The following is an 18635-nucleotide window of genomic DNA, read 5'->3' as shown; positions in this document are numbered from 1 at the left end:
ATTGATAATGAAACATGAAATATTCCTATTTATGTCCCTCGAGGTTCATTACAATTTATATTTAGTAGTCCCACGGACTTCATCTTAGCCACTCCCCCGAGTGCTAAGGCCAAATTTATGATACCTTACTTTCTATGTAAGTTTAGTTACAGTTAGTTCTTGACGATAATACAACGAATTTAGGTTACACCCTTCGGCCGCGAAAACGTTTCTGTACAAATATGATACCGATTGGCTTTATTTCATTCAACAGCGACCATAATCTCGCCAATTACAGGATAGATAAACTATTTTATTATTGATGTGCTTATAAATTAAGACTCATGTAAACAGCTTGATTACATCATTTTACAGACAAACGAAACTTTTTTAAACCTACTGTTTCAATAACTGAGTATAATACTGTATACGTTTTCATAAGTAAGTGCATATACATTTTCGTGTTTTCATTGACGAGATTGTAATAGTAACTTCAGTAACTATTACAGTACTTATTTATTATACGACACAAGACAATTGTATCTGACAGGTACGTACATTATTCTAAAAAATAAGTCTAGATAGATCCCTTGGGCGTCATAAATCACAGGCCAACAAATCAGTACTCATGACAGAAATTCGACCCAGTTTGGTTCACACAAATGTTTACAGGAAGTTCAACACCACAACCGATGATTTGCCCTAAATATTTAGGTAGACTACAGTTTAATTTTTCACTGAATAGGAGCTTGAATTTCCGATTTCCATTTCGCAGAATGTCTAGGTCTATTTATTTAGTTTGGTTCTTATAATATAAATACAATCAACTTTATTACTGCGGTTCCATCACCACCACCACGTGCCGCCGCCCAATTCCCGTACATACATTTCCATTTCTCCCTAATTTCTTTAATCCACATAAATTAATTGTCCTTTATGGAATCCAGTATTGGTTTTGTTGTCTCTATTTCTGAATACCCCAATTAGGGGGACACTTCCGTTTTTGTTTAGTGTCCCAAAAAAGTCCCCGTCCGTGGATTCTACTGTATTCGAGAACCATCTGTGAGCACCCCTAGATGGTACGCGAGCGAAGCGAGCGTGCCATCTAGTATCTTTAAATTTACATTAATACCTTTAAAGCACATGTGTAATAATAATAAAGATGATTAAATAAAACCACATATAAAAGATTTAAGCTAAAAATCTACTATACAATTAAACACATAAATAAAACAAGAATTATATAATGCTAAAATCTTATTATAACATTCATTATGCAAACTAGACTTCCTCTCTAGGAAGTGTAGATGATGGTTCTTGGAATGATAATGACTCTGGTAAAAATGTTTTAGAAGGACGTTCTTGCTGGGACAGTTTCGGTCGGTTACCAGTATTGAAATGCTTGATATTCGAAATCAAATGCTTGGTAAATTTTAGCTAACAGTCCGATGAATTCTACTACAAATAGTATAATTGTGTTATAAATATAATACAAAATTGTGTGTAAAAATGTGGATGGGTGTTTATTAGATGGTTTATTATTATTATTTTAATTGATGTTTTATTGGGGAGGTGTTGGGCGTTTATTCAAATAAATACCATCCTAATTGGTATAATTAATACATTATTTAGTTTAATCATCTAATTTCCGCAACAAAGTAGGCCGTTTCGGCCTAAGAAGGAAGACATTATAGACCGACGTATCCCATGGTCCTAATGGGACACAGATAGCCCACAGTTATTCCTGCCAGCTTACTCAACAACTCTGCTTCTCTCGATTTCAAACAAAAGCTCTTATCAGTTCTCCCGATGTAATTTTATATACTATTCCTCACAATATACTTTATGAATATATTTAATTTGATCTTTATTAATTTGCAGTATAATTTTTATTTTGCTAACTACTGTACCTTCACACGCGCGGTCCGAAAATAAACAAACAAGCACGAATGTGCAATACTCGGGGTACAGCGAAAGAAGCTGTAATGACGTAAAGACCGGATGTAACGTAACATACACATCAATAACCGCGCTACCAAATACGGCTATACGGTACCATCTTCGAGACGTGATATGGCTGCATCCGGTATGAAATTAAAAAATCCGGCTCTATAGCTTTGAGGACATGTCCCTGTAGTATATTCATGCTAAATCCGAGCTCAATACTACAACGAAAGGGAGGAGTATTTACCGATTACACAAAATAAATATTTAAAAAAATAATAAAAATAAGATATACTGTGTATAATTATCATATTGTGTAAGGGACGCCTTGAAACTTTCATCCGTCGGGCTGGTAAAATGATTGGTCTGGAACTGCCTTCCTTTACCGATGTGCACCTAGAACACCTCCAGAAAGATTTCGAACGCATTGAGTCGGATGCCTCTCATCCTCTCCACAAAGTAATCATAGACCAACTTAATCCAAGTGGTAGATTGAGGCTCCTCAGTGTGAAAACAAATCGATTTGCTAAATCCTTTATTCCCTCCGGTATCATCTAGTACAACAGGAAGTCAAGAAGATAATTGTATCTTGTAATTTTTTAGATGTTTTTATAAGAATGGTTTTATGCTATATTTGTTTTTATTGTGTGTTCTTTGTTATTATGATGAGCAATGAATTTCCTTTTTGAGGATCAATAAAAGTTATCTTATCTTATCTTATACACTACTTTTCACCATAAAGTTAAAAAAAAAAGGTTTCGCCCGGGCTCGAACCAGGTACCTTCTGCGTGTTTTTAAGTAAACGTGATAACCACTACGCCAACAAGCCGCATATAACTACATAGCGCTGTGGTGTGTGTCACACATTGTGGCTTCCTAATTAAACAAATTAATTAACAAAAAAGCACGAATGTGCAATACTCGGGGTACAGAGAAAGAAGCTGTATACAGACGTATACAGTTAAAGTTAAAGAAAAATAGGTTTCGCCAGGGCTCTAACCGGGACCTTCTGCGTGTTAAGCAGACTTGACAATCACTACACTACGAAACCCACTTACACTAAAAATGTGGGTTACAGAAAGTTTTTTAATCCATTTAAATTACAAATAAATATGGTAATAAGCACAAAGAAAAATAAACATGTGTAAAAGTGATAATTACCGATTACACAAAATAAGTATTTAAAAAAATAATAAAAATAAGATATACTGTGTATAATTATCATATTGCGTATACAGTACTTTTCACCATAAAGTTTAAAAAAAAAGGTTTCGTCCGGGCTCGAACCAGGTACCTTCTGCGTGTTAAGCAAACGTGATAACCACTACGCCAAGAAGCCGCATATAACCATATAACTACATAACGCTGTGGTGTGTGTCACACATTGTGGCTTCTTAATTAAACAAATTAATTAACAAAAAATTAAAAATCCGGCTCTATAGCTTTGAGGACATGTCCCTGTAGTATATTCATGCCAAATCCCAGCTCAATACTACAACTAATAATGGAGGAGTAGTACTTTAAAAATCGCACTTTTTACTCAATAGTGTCCAGATGGAGGAGGAGAAAATGAGTAAGTCCTCGACTCGGGTACCCCGAGTAAAAACTAAAATGGCTATCGCCACAAACGGTCAACTTAGTTGAAACCAGGAAGAATTACTTCTACCGTGTACGGTTGATTATACAAATAATGAATGTTTTTGTGCAATAGGGCAAATAATTTCATGAGGTGAAAGATGATCGAAATGAAATTATTTGCCCCATTGTATGAATATAAAACATTCATTACTTTTTTGTAATACACCTACTGTGAATTATGTCAACAGCATGTTTATCTAGCCTAAAACTGATATACATGTCTTGTATAGTTGTTCCCATTACAATTAATTAAAATTATAGAAACAAGCTAAAGTTAATTTATGTGCTTTTTCGGTCTAAATTAGTACATTATCACTCTCCAAAAATGTTCTGATCCAGTGCCATTTTGAATGTTACTGTTTATATTATGCCACATTTTCTATTTACTAAGGAAATTGTTTAAGCTACTTAAACTGATTATTATTGATTAGATGCCATTTATTACAAGTGCGACTCGTCAAGATGGTTCTTTTAATTCAACTGTTTTATTAATTCACCGAGCGTAACGTAGTTTGCATAATTAGCAAATAACAAACAAATATAATTAGCATATTAACAGAACATACTGTATGTGACATCTTCCCTTTTCTAACAAAATAAATTTCTAAAGTTTTCTTCTTTTTTTTAAAATCAATATCAAAAGTAAATTAGACACAATATATCACATTTCTCATAATAAATAATAATACTTTTCTTAAAACATAAATTGTTTCTTAGATCACATTCATATGTTCATACATTATTATTAGATCACATTCATATGTTCATACATTATTATTAGGATGGTTTGAAAAATAAACATGATATCTGCAAAATAAACATAAAATGAAGTTAACTATTGATACATTTATTTATAATCCAATCGATCCGGTGGACGACTAACACGATCACATCTGGTACCTTCTGCAAAGTTGGTACACCCTTCTGCAAAGTATCCGGTTGTTGAGTGTTTAATAAATGTTGTCGATTCCGTCTGTACGACGTTCCATCTTCGGTCATCAAACATATGAACGGGGTAGCTCATGTTCCTTAGCCACAACAGCAGGTTCCCATTGCCGTCCTTTCAATATTCTCACATTGTCCCCTTTTCTTAATTTTGTCAATACACGTGTACCACGATCATAATATTTTGTCATGACTGAAGGTAATCTCTAGCTCTAACTTGTAGTTGCAGCAATGTATGTGTGACTGGAAGTGTTGACCTTAACTTTCTGCTCATCAACAACTGAGCAGGAGAACAATTCAACCCTGCAATTGGTGTATCACGATAGTCTAGTAGAGCAAGATAAAAATCACTTCCCTGATCATTGAGTTGCTTAATGGTTTGGACGAAACGTTCAACTTGCCCATTACTTCTGGCATATGTCGGACTGGACGTCACTAAAGCGAACCCCCACTGGTTAGCAAACTATTTGAACTCGTAGCTAGCAAACGGCATGTTATGAGTCATTAATGTTTCAGGGATGCCATGTCTTGAGAATATGGATTTCAATTTTTTGATGATCGCTCCAGCCGTTTTGCTAGTGAGTGTAACTACTTCAGGGTATTTGGAAAAATAGTCAACTACAATAAGATGATCTCTGCCAGCGAATGTAAATATATCCGCGCCCAGCTTAGCCCATGATCTCATAGGAACTTTATGTGGAATCATCGGCTACCGTTGATTTCTACGCATGAACTTTACACAAACAGGGCATCTTGACACTGCTGATTCTATATCGTTGGTCATACCTGGCCAATACATAATAGACCTGGCCCTCGCCTTACACTTCTCCATCTCATAGTGACTTTCATGAATTTTATTCAGCATATCTGCTCTCATTTGGTAGGAACAATCAACTTCTCACCTAAAAACACAAGACCATCAATTTCATGTATCTCATCACGAAGATGCCAATACTGCCTAACTTTCTCCAGTGCACTCCATCTATGTTTAGGCCACCCGTTTTTGCATGTTAGATCTGCCTGTGTAGCTCGTATTGCTTTTTCAATTCTTGCTTTACTCATGGGCAATATTTCGTCTAGACTATGCACCCTATATTTCAACTGTTCAAGGGGTTGGGCATCATGATCAACAACTTTTACAAGTGTAATTATTACAAGTGCGACTCTTCAACACGGTTCTTTTAATTCAACTGTTTTATTAATTCACCGAGCGTAACATAGTTTGCATAATTAGCAAATAACAAACAAATATAATTAGCATATTAACAGAACATATGTGACACCATTGAAGCGAAAGCTTCCACAGGGAGGGGTCTTTGGCGTCCCTCTGGTCCGAGACAGAGTTTGTGCCTTTGGCACTCAAAAGCTCAATCTTCCAAATTTCTCATGGTTGACAGGTCTGAGATGGATTATAACTTAAATAACTTATCCATCCTGTGATTGGCGAGTTTGTACTCACTGTTGGATGCTTGTGAAATAAATAAAAACCTATCTTGTAAGGTGATGAACATTGATAAATGAATTACTACACTAGCTAGGATATTTATTGAATATCCGCACCCACAATCCTGCAATTAAATGGCAATGATCTACTTAGGTGTGTTATATAAAGAATAATGTATTACGTGTTGGGGTATCATAACCTTTACAGATTATATCTCTTGACCATGTAATCATGCAAAAAGACTGTTTATCAAGAGTGATGGTGCTATCACATTCAGTACAATGAATAATCTACATAACATTAACTCAGATATTACCAGTTTTTAAGTTACAAATTTAAGAGAGCCAGTCACTAAAAATCAAACATTAGGTGGCAAGGGTCAAAATTTCGAATTGGCTCATATTTTGCACATTGGTAGACCTTGATGTAAGTAAACCTGATGTGTAGACTGTTTGGTAAAATATCGCTTAGTTTTCGAGAAAATCGAAAAATAACGATTTTCGGCCAATTTTGTTAATTTTTGGTGTATAATTTACATTAAGTTTAACAGCCTCTGGAAGCCAAACGTAGCAACCTAGCATTTTAATATTTTACAGTTACGTTAACTAGCATCTTGACAATAATTTAGTAAAGTTTAAAAAAATTTGATGAAATTTTAAGATTTTGACTAATTAATTACTAATTAGCATATATAAAACTCTTAAAAAGTAGGGTAAAAACAAACGTTTTTTTTTTCATGTGCGACGAATTTTTGTAAAATAAAAAAGTCATCAATCTAAAGTTTAGATACTAATATTTATGAATCAAGTAAAAAAAAATTGGGGAAACTATTTTGCGCTCCGCGCCAGAGCCACAAAGTTATAAGAAATTCAAAGATTTTATCTGTCGGCAAGATCAATCAGATGTACCTATTGTTCTCTATTTAGCAATCTAAGTCGAATTAAGCCAAACTTTTATTACGAGAAACAAACTGAAAGATAAATTTTGAAATAAGTTGCAATTTAAACACAAACTAAAAATACGTTTCTGGTAACATTTCAATTACTAACCAATATACGAAATTAAGCAATTAACTAAAAATCACTCGCTTATTCTTTGTCAAACCACATTATTATAAATTATTCCATCCTCTCGTAGTTTATAGGATAAAACTGAAAAATAAATTGTTTTTAACTTGTTATCGTTTTCCTGTTTGTCGAACCTGGTCGAACTTACTCAACGAGAATGTTTCAAAACATTAGCCACAGTAGACAAAACACTTTACTGCGTATATTCGATAGATAACGATCTTCATTGACGTTGACAACGGAACAGATTTGTTATCCATTTTAGTTTATGTCTTACAATGTAAAGACGTGTTGAAAATAATTCTTATATATAATTATTGTCTGATGGCTTTAAGTTCAAACAAAATGGAGATTTCATGTTCTTTTAAATCGGTTGTCGGCGGAGCTTGTGACGTGGATTTGATAGAAAAGACCGCAAACAGAGCACTGAAGTCCTACCTTTACAAGCATGCCAGAAGGAAATCGCTGCACACAGATACATGTTTAGGTTTACGGGCATCGATAGTGAGTGGTACTATTTGTGCAGCAGGGAAATAGAAATAAAGGCGTGAGTCAAATCAACAACATAGAGTATGGAAGCAGGTCCATGAAGGTGTGGATGGCGTATGGTGTTGGTGCAGGACAAAATCTACTTTTGAGTAAATTCTGTGTGCCTTCGAAGCTACCCAATTTAATTCATAACCAAGATACAACGTCTGATTAAAATAAATCAAGTATCATCTATTGCAGTAAAAGCAAGAATACAAGCCAAGACATCTCATGAAGAACAAGCTGATATAAATGACGACGAACAAATAGAAAGAGAAGAAAGTCCTGGCACCCTCAGCAAACTGTTCTTTTGTCGCGAACAAGGTTGCATTAGGTCATATCAGAGGTACTCTTACCTAGAGAAACACTTAGATTATGAAAATCACAAGAACGCACTAGAACATGAAACACTTTATGACAGGGCAATGAAATTAATCAACACAACTAGAAGAGGGTACTTCTAAAAATCCAGAACCAACAAGAACCAACGATTTGCCACGGTTTGACATTGGCCCCAAACTGCAAATGGGCTGGGCGTTAAAGTCCTCTGCAAAAAAAACCCGATTTTCTGTACCACAGAAAACCTACCTTATTGATGTTTTTGACGCTGGAGAGCAGACGGGACAGAAAGCTGATCCATGTGATGTCTCACGAGAGATGAGATCGGCCAGGCACAGCGATGGTTCACATCTATTTAGTAGCAAGACTGATTTTTTAACAGCAGATTGCAAGTTTTTTCTCACACTTGGCTAAAAAAAGGAGGACAGATGCAGCCGTTCATGATGATGATGATGATGACGAAGATGATGATTACGATAGTAATGAAGATGGTGACGAAGTCGAAGAAAATGGAGACGATTCAAAAACGGAAAAGGAAAGAGAAATTCAACTTTTGTCGCAAACCGTACTGGACACAATAGGCTTGCAGCATCCAATAATGTTTGAAAGCATAATATTTGTGAACTGAAAGCTCAAGAAAAACTCTCCAGATTCTCTTTGCCAATGTTGCAAGAAATGTGTACTTCTCTTGAACTTGATAACACAGATATAACCATAAAGCGCAAGAAGCAATACATTGATTTGCTGGGAAAGATGGTTTCCATGTGCAGTTGCTCGAGTGATTAAGGTAGCAATGAAGGTTTTTTATTTATTTATTCGACTTCTCACTAACTCAGTTAGTGAAGGATCTGGACCAACAGGTGGTAAACACCTCTAAAACGGCCCAGTCCCAATTTGCACAGTGGCTGTGTGTGACAGTGGCTGTGTTTGTGTGGACTAGTACACCGGAGTAACCCCCTACTCGTCTTGAAAGATGTACTAGGTTCTTTAAAGTGCGCATGAGCTATGTGTACACTGGACCTACGGTTTATAGTCCTTATCCGAGAAGTCTCGTTCTACCACCAGAACCATGGAGCGAGTGAGCCTCGAACCCTTGCCGATGTTATGGCTACTTAATTACGGTTCCACTGTCTTAACCGCTCGGCCACTCACTCACTCATAAGGTAAAAAATAAGGTAAAACTATGTCTGTAAGAATTCTTTAAAATAACAATTTAATATGTGGGACGATTCTGTAAATTTTTAATAAAGCGAAGGGATGAAACAATGGTTTACAAGTTGACAAACAATTTATTGTTTAGGCTACGAATTATTAGGAAATTTCGCACGAGCACATGAACGTTATCGGATGTCACCATTCTACTCATTTGCATAACAACAGAGTTCAGTGAACATTTGCGTTAACGTACTTGCTCGTTTTGATTTCGCGCTTCGACGGGAAGTGTAGAACGCAACGCATGTGTAGCGCACGCAACATACGCCACACGTATTAAAACAAATCATGGGTTTTAATAGAGACTAAGCCTAGCCAGGCATGTTTAATCATGTTTTGGTTAACGTTTTCATTTACGCTATTTTTTAAAAATAAGGTTCTCGACGCACGTAACTAAAGTTTTTCGTAATGCTTGCGCATGCACAGCAAGTTGTTTACAAAGTGGGCGGAGCATGGAAAATAGCGTTAACATGCTTGTGCGAATACTCCCTATATGAGAAGATAAGAACATTATGTTATATAGCCTGTTTTCCACTAGGCGAAATTATTCGCGCAAATCAAACATTTTTGCGTATACGCGCACGTCAAAGGGAACACTTTGTTGATAAAAATAAACTGCGCATGCGCGTGTATAGTGCAAAAAATAATAATATTATTATTATTATATTATAATAATAATAAGAATAAATTCACCTAGTGGAAAATATAACAGGTGATGAAGCTAAGCGAGTTATAATATTGAGCTCAGATAGTAATTGCTTAATTTCATGGGTCAGTCATTTAAATTTGACTAGAAATTTATTTTTAGATGTTTTTATATTAAAACGTAATTCCAAATTATTCAGGACCTTTCAGTTTACCTTTAAAGTTTGTAAAGTAAAGTTCGTAGTAAAATTTACCTTAAATCTGTAAATAGAGAACAATAGGTACATCTGATTGATCTTGCCGACAGATAAAATCTTTGAATTTCTTACAACTTTGTGGCTCTGGCGCGGAGCGGAAAATAGTTTCCCCAAATTGTTTTTACTTGATTCATAAATATTAGTATCTAAACAGTAGATTGACGATTTTTTTATTAAAAAAAAATTCGTCGCACATGAAAAAAAACGCGTTTGTTTTTACCCTACTTTTTAAGAGTTTTATATATGCTAATTAGTAATTAATTAGTAAAAATATTAGAATTTCATTAAATTTTTTGAAACTTTACTAAATTATTGTCAAGATGCTAGTTAACGTAAGTGTAAAATATTAAAACGCTACGTTGCAAAATTTGGTTTCCAGAGGCTGTTAAACTTAATATAAATTATACACCAAAAATTAACAAAATTGGCCGAAAATCGTTATTTTCGATTTTCTCGAAAACTAAGCGATATTTTACCAAACAAACTACACATCAGGTTTACTTACATCAAGGTCTACCAATGTGCAAAATATGAGCCAATTCGAAATTTTGACCCTTGCCACTAAATTACGAACATGTCTGATTTTTGGTGACAAGCACTCTTAACATTTTTACCATCACATGCGTAATTTACCATTTTTTTATTCACTGTTAAAATATTAAAGTAAAAGTTGAGTTATTTTTATTTTCAGAGCATTAAGAGAAAAGATAAAACCAGAAATCTTAGATGTCATTAAAAGGCAACGCCTTAACTTCCTTAAAGAGGGAATGCAGTTTCCAAAAATTGCTAGAGGGCGCAGCACAGGTAATATCTGTAATTTTATTTTTCATACATAGTTTTCGTAATCATGAATGTATGTAGTAGGATTAGCCAATCTGTATTAAGTATTAGGAATCAGCGAAGGGTGCCACTAACGGAATCAATCACACACGTTCAATTAAACAATTGTATTGATAACTATTCGTAGTAATGTGTAGTGAAATACAAAGTACGATTCACTAAAACAATGAACATAATAATACATTTTAGAAATACAGTACTATTTAAAAGTGTAACTGCATCCATGATATAGCATTAATATTAAATAATGATTAATTTTCACTGAACTTTTTATTCTAATGATTTACATAAACTAAATTGAGTTTTCTCACACTGAGTTCAGTTAACTTTATTCATACTAGATGGTTCTCGAATACACAGTAAGTTCAGCGTAAAAAATGTACGTACCGCAGGACTATAGTATATTGTCGTTTACAGAAACGAATAAATACACATGATGATTTATGTAAAATTAGCACCCTGGGAATTAGGCCTTGTCTTAAAAATGAGTCCAATTTTTTTATTTGAACTCATTTAAACAAACCCAATTTGTGTTTTGTGTATAACATTAGAATTGAGGGATGGGGAAGAGGATGGGAAGAACAATTTTTAAATATATTCTCTATCCACTCAGTAACGAAATATTGTTTTAAATGTTTTATAGGCCTATCAATAATACCACTAAACACAGTAAAACATTTATGCTTTATAATACTTACTTATAAAACTGTCCCTGTTATAGTCGATTGAAATAGTAAAGTACATGTAACGATACACCACTACGACGTTTATATTTTTTATAATTATTAATTAATACAAACATTGAGAAGCAACTGTCAGTAATCTCCCACAGTCACGGTAATAAATGTTCTTTTTATATTTTGTTTATATATCTATACAGAAACCACATTCACAGTAAGACAATTTCGATTCAAATGGCGACCAAAAATGGTTAATAGTAATACGTACAGTATACAATATTGTCAAAGTATTTTTATTCTCCAAGGGCCCATACATTTACCTACTTGTTTTAAATCAAAAGGCTCATAAATTTACCTACAACAGTCTCAGAGATTGGAATGTTCCATTCATTGCAAATCAATACATTTGTATCGTACAGTAAATCTATCAAAATAGTATTTTTTAAAGAAAATCGGCCTGTCTTCAACATTATGATGCTGTACTCGAGCTGTTCAACCGGTTTTCAGCTATTAAAAACAATTATTGTAGGAGGAGATAGGAAAATGCGAAGTATCCTCGTATTATTGTGTGCAGGTATTTTTCATGAGGACATCCATTAGACAGTGTATACCACGATTGGAAAACACCCCTATTTGGGGCAAATCGTTGAACCTAAATTCGTTTTAAATTTAATTAGTAAACAGGGTTACATCAGGTGGTTTAAATCAGTACCGAGATTCTAACCAACTTTATATACCATCAAATAAACATTCTAGAAATAACGCGCGATTTACCAAATTTTGCCCTTACGTAAATTTATATATAGATTCATGAGTGATGTCATGGCAACCAGACAGAGCAATCGAGATGGCGAACATGCTAGATCGACACACAGCACAGCTATGCAGTATGCATTTGATATACGAATGTTATACATAAACAGTTTAGACTTTAAGCTAGTATAAATGCCACATAACTGTGGTACATATCATTAATAGTAATATCACAAACATTAATTCTAATCGAAAGGTGTAATGATTAATAACAATATCATACATCTCGGCAACTCACCGAAGATTTGTGACCTATCCCAATTCTTACAGATTAACACATTTAACCAGTTTTAACTATAGAACAACAGAGCAAAGATTTGTTAAGAGACATTGTATTGTCCAATCTTCCACTGACAATATATAAATACACAACAATGTGAGCGTAAAAATATTACCCACACCCACAATCGTTCCAATAAATTAGAGTTTATTAGCCATGTGATTATTGTAACCATTGTTTGTAAATTAATATTTTGTTTTTTTACAATCAGAAGAAAAAGATATTTATAATAATTACCAGCCAATGAAATACTTTTCAGCCTGAATTCTGACCCGTAATATATCACAAAACATAGATTGCGATCGATTTTGCATGCTTAATTCTTCTGACCATTTCTCGAAGTCTCTGGAATTTTGTCCTGGTCTGACTTTCACTAATATCAACTAAATAAAGATTGTAACGTAAATTGTCATTTTTCATATTAATAAAATGAACTACAACATATTAATAATAAAAATAAATATAAATCTAGCGTATTTTCATTTTAGTCTTATAACCTTGTTTTTATGAATAAATGTGACTTTACAATTGTAAAATACTGTATACTGTCAAACTGCCAACTAGCAGTTATTCACCCTAATATCTTCATACAAAACAATACATTCTGAGAAAAAAAAATTTTGTTTTTGTTTAAAGAACCACATCCATCAGGTAACACAGAAAACACTTTCAATTTTGCAACATGATATACACGTGCACTTTTTCTTGACATGATGTAAGGTTCTCTATAGCGCCCTAATATAAATAAATGTCTAAGTGTACTACACAATCAATCTCTCTTTTACTTGGAGTTCCAATTTCAATCTGAAATTGCGAATTGTTTACCAAGGTTTTACTTTTTTATATACATATACGAATGCCCCCCCCCCCCCCCTATCGGAAGGGTCTCTACTAGATTAGTAGCACGGTAGTGTAGACCACTTTTGTTTTATATACTTCTAGGGTCATTTAGTATTTGGTAAGCCTTCAAGGAAAAATCAAAAACCTGTGAACCAGGTGATGGGGAATTTACGTTTATGTGAACAAAAATGTGTTGTAACGATGGCCGGCGTGTTTTAACTTTACTTTTTACTTTGTTATAAAATAACAGAAAAAGCAGGAAAAGCTAAAAGTATTGTATTACATGATATATAAATATGGACAACACACAAAAATCAAACAGCAAAACATTATTATATACTGTGTTTTGAAAACAAACATGGAGTACGCTATTTAGGCCTAGCTCTTTATTATGCACAGTACAGCAAAACAAAATGTTTTCCCTAACTCCCATTTTATAAAAAGTCTTGACTTGTATTACAAACTACTAAAAAGATTTTGACTAAATTGTCACCTTAGACAGACCTCTGTCAGCCCTACGCATTATTATTTTGTATTCTATAAAATCAATTTTCAACATAGGTTTAAAAGTATAAAAGTAAAAAAACTATTTAATTAATTTCAGGTAAATTCTGGTACTGTCGTCTTTCCCCTAACAACAAGGTACTTCAGTATGGTGACACTGAAGATGGTGTCGTTCCCAGCATTGATGATCCTCTTCAGAACAAAAGTAAAAAGTTATTTTTAATCTACTAGATATATTGCTATACAATATTACCAAGTAAGCAGATGATGGAAATTTATTTTGGAACTGGAACAAATGGATTCCAACCCATGACTTCTAGTTTACATAGTGGGTAATAGACCACTGAACCGTATTTGACACTTTCATAATATTTAATGAAGTATACAATGGTTAATAACTTTGGTTCTATAATTTTTGTCAATTATTAGACTTTATTAAATCGATAAATACTATTTAATAAAGTCTAATAATGAGTGAAATCATATTTTATTATATAATTTTTGACCCCAAAAATAGTTTTTAAAATTAAAATTTCTTCATTTCAGTATTGGTAGCCGACATACAAACTTTAAATGTTGGAAAAGAATGTTACTTTGCAAAGGAATTGAAGAATAGAAGGGTAAGAAAGATTTATTTAGATTTCTAGGAAATTCAAACATTTCATTGGCATGTTCATGTTACTCTATCTTTAGTCAAGTTAGTGTTAGTTCAAGTCAATTTATTGGAAAAAAAAAGTACTATATGTTCATAATTTCTTTTTTTAGGGTACTACTGTAAATACATGTTGTTCAATTATCTACGATCCTGATAACTCGCTTGACTTCTTTTTTATCAACCAACCTTCTGTAAGTACAATCAATATTGGCTTAAATGTTGAAGTCTAAGGAGGGATCCAATAAATATATTTCTGACATTGTATCATCTTGTCAAGTCATGGTGCGGGGAAAATAACATTTATGACAACATAATTCAATATAATTGTGTTTTTTATGATTGGGGAATTTGAAATATGCCTTAACTGCTGTATATTTTGTCTGAAAATTTCCTTTGAAAATGAGATTATTTTTCGGAAAAAAGATCATTAAAATGTAAATATTTATAAAAATTTTATTTTACTGTATGCAGTAGAACCCATATTAAGAGGAAACCTTCTGGACCTAACAAATTGTCCCCTTAATAGGGATGTCCCCTTAATAGGGATGTCCCCTGAATAGGGATGTCCCCTTAATAGGGATGTCCCCTTAATAGGGATGTCCCCTTAATAGGGATGTCCCCTTAATAGGGATGTCCCCTGAATAGGGATGTCCCCTTAATAGGGATGTCCCCTGAATTCAGAGGACATCTACCAGAAAACTTTTTGCAGGGAAAAACAAAAACAAAATATGCCAATTGATCTGGACTCTGGAAATTGAGAATTGAAACTTGAGCAGTCAACATTTCACCACTGAAAATTTTCAAGCCAGATGTTTAATTTAATTATACAACCTTGTTCTTGCATTAAGTAAAAGATTATAAATTTTATTTCAGGAGCCCATCTTTAAGTAGAGCAACTGATATTGCATACTGTGAAATCAGAAACATGTTTATGTTCATACTGCCAGTGATACATTGTGACATCTTTTATTGCAGTTTGATTTGTGGATAGATGGCATCAATACTTTAATTGGTAAAGAAATGACAAGTCATCAAACCCAGACAGACTTAGAAACCCTACTCACCATGGAGATGAAACTTAGACTACTGGACACAACTAATATTACCATTCCCACTGAACAGCCCATTATTCCTCCACCCCCAAGCAACCTTAACTTTCACTTCAGATTTGAATAACAGATAAGTTACTAATGCCTAAAGTATCATCTATTGAAAAGTGGTCATTTTTTTAGTTGGTTTTGAATAAATATGAATTGTTGCTAAAAAAAACACTACAAAATCTCAATTTCAGGTAAAACAAAATAGGCTGGGTGTTGTAGACAGTTAGGAAAATGATGTAGATTAAAGTAGACTATGCCGACCTTCCATAAACTATGAGCTGCAGGCGGCTTGAAAGATTGAAGAAAAAAACCAATGATGTTTAGTAAACAAATCAAATGCTAAAATATGCACGGATAAAGTTTCTTGCCTTTGTTTTTATAAAAATGCACAATTTCTAGTAAAAATCTGACATCCTTGTTTCATCATCCATGAATTTCGGTCATTGGTAATGTGCATTACTATAGTGATCATGTAAGGTAGAATCTGACTGGCATGACACCCAACCCCTGCCCCTATAATATTTGTCAATCAACCTTACCTGGGAAAGATACAAATGTTTAAATATTGTTTTTAAAAATTGTTAATATATCAATATCTCATATACTGTATATTCCTTATCTATCCATCACATTTTATTACAAAAAAAGAGAATTAGTATATTTTTGTCATTAACACCTTCTCTGTGTATACCCGGAATAAACAAATGTCATTGAACTACGTATACACGGTATTACCGGTTATGGGAAATACAATTCTTTAATCATATTTGAATATAATATATAGCACCCTCTTTAATTTTTTGCTAAACTTTTAAGAAATTTGCAATTACAACTATTTTTAATCACAATATGTGCCCTCTATATGTTAATATCGTCTTGAAATTGCAGTTTCAAGTTATGCTCTCTGGGGAATAGCTATTGCACGTTATAACCATTTCGACCTTGGAAAGTTGTATTATTAGCTATAATGGCGCAAAAACATCCTCCAGTTACCAAATTTTACCCACTGCAATAGGGCAATGTCGTGTTCATCGTAATTCGCACAGAAAAAAACAATCTGAAATAATTGTTATAGAATAATCTACGATTTTGACCCAAAACTTTGATTTATGCAACATTTTTTATAAAACGATAAAAATATTTTCGATATTTTTATTTATTATATATACATATCTTCATAAAAAAGAGGGAAACCCATATTCCATAAGAATTTCTTATAGAAAAAATAGTTTTTATCATTAAATTGACAAAAAACAGGAATTCCAAATAGCTGTAATGATGTCACATGATGCCATTAATATGCAAATTTTTTTTTTTTACTGATAACCATAGACCAACCTTTTGCCCCCCACACACCACAAAAATAATTACATTATCTCATTTAGTATTGTTTTGCCATTTATTAAAATCACTTTTTTCACACATAAATATTGCACATGTAGGTGGGACTAATGCTGCGCAGTGAAAGGGTTAGCAGACAAACAGTATACTTTTTAAGTATACATTTACTTTCTTTCTCCGCTTTTGAAAATGATGATGTGCACATTATAAAAGGAAAATTTATGCTTGTCGTCATGGTCACCTATTTTATACCCTAAAAAAAAAAAAATTATTCCTAAAATTGACATGGTGGAATTTCATATTTGCTTCATTACATTGTTCAATGGTATTGTACATTTTTTGTACAAATTATGGCTGGGGTTTTGTCCCATGAACCATATTTTAGGAAACGCAGTAACAAGTTTGCGGAACACTGGACTAGACTCTACGCTGTATTGTTTTTAATTGTAAGAAAAAATGCAACCCTAGATTTTCTTAAATTTTAGCAAGTTTGGGTTTGGGCAATATAACATTTTTGGCCTTAGAATAAAGATGATGATATTAATGATGATAATAATACTGTAGTTTAAGGAATCTAATCGTGATTACAGATTTTCTGTGTGTACAAATATGTTTTTCATTGTACTTGTGAATGTCTGTGTAAAATTGTTCTGCTGTTTTTAAAAGCATTGACAATATTGTACTAACCTTTTCTGGAGTCTGGCACTGGTTTTTTGAAATTGAAATTATCTCTTTTTAAATTTTTTTAATGAATTTAAAAATTGTCAGTCTGTGTGTCCTGTTTTGTTCTCTGAAGTTGACTCAACAGTAATGCACTATGGTGTCCTCTGCATTCAATGAATAATACAAATAAATTAATGTTTAAAGTGTTTAATAGTATTTGTGTTTTCACAAAAACCAGAATGTTTTTTATGGTTTGATTGAGCAAACCATTATCTTTGTTTATTCATTCAATAGAAATGTCCTAGAAATCAAAAGAAGGTGGGGAAAAGATGAAAGCACTGTATCAATGTTATTTTTGTATTTTATTTGTATCTATATAGTTTCTTTATTGAAATTGTTATATTTTATTGGTGTTACTTTGAGTGTAAGGAACGTTTGTTAAAGGCTCCTGTCTACTCTCTTAGTTCCTGTTGTTTTGTATGTAATTGTTTTTTTTTGCAATAATTAGAATTAATAAATAATTAGAATTGATTACAATATTGATAACCTTAGTTTACAGAGTATTTCCACTTTAAAAAAAACAACAACAGTGTATTGCAGAAGTTTAATTAAAGTATGATTTAAAACAGTAGTGATAACGTAATATTTATATATATTTTTCATTTAAAGATGAAGTTTTTGGATTTGTTTAAATATTAACCATGTTAATCATTTCTACATTTTTAAATATTGGTGCTAATTTTATGCTTGTATTCACAAATGCACACTAATATTTTTTAAATACTGGTATGTAAAGTATTTTTTTACCTTTATATAATAATTTCAATAATTATTTTATGTTTTGTGTTTAGGGTACATTAATTATTTTAGTTTTATTCCGTTTATCTACTTTTCATTAACTTTTTCGAAAAATAAAGTAAA

At 33.0% G+C, this 18635-nt stretch overlaps 1 protein-coding gene across 2 annotated transcripts in view; it reads left to right on the top strand.

Moving 5' to 3' along the window:
• The window catches only part of LOC140057290 (engulfment and cell motility protein 2-like), a 58009-nt gene extending 39420 nt beyond the window's left edge, over positions 1–18589 (top strand). For both annotated transcript variants that reach the window (XM_072102880.1, XM_072102879.1), the window contains exons 16-20: positions 10690–10802; positions 14056–14160; positions 14502–14575; positions 14721–14801; positions 15586–18589. In XM_072102880.1, coding sequence (XP_071958981.1) covers positions 10690–10802; positions 14056–14160; positions 14502–14575; positions 14721–14801; positions 15586–15786 — 574 coding nt within the window. In that variant the 3' untranslated portion in view covers positions 15787–18589. The remainder of the gene's footprint in view (positions 1–10689; positions 10803–14055; positions 14161–14501; positions 14576–14720; positions 14802–15585) is intronic.
• The last annotated feature ends 46 nt before the right edge of the window (positions 18590–18635 follow it).

The sequence above is a fragment of the Antedon mediterranea genome, chromosome 8, assembly GCF_964355755.1.
Source record: "Antedon mediterranea chromosome 8, ecAntMedi1.1, whole genome shotgun sequence".
Taxonomy (NCBI): Eukaryota; Metazoa; Echinodermata; class Crinoidea; order Comatulida; family Antedonidae; genus Antedon; species Antedon mediterranea.
The sequence above is the reverse complement of the archived record's forward strand: the minus strand, read 5'-3'. Positions and strand labels throughout refer to the sequence as shown.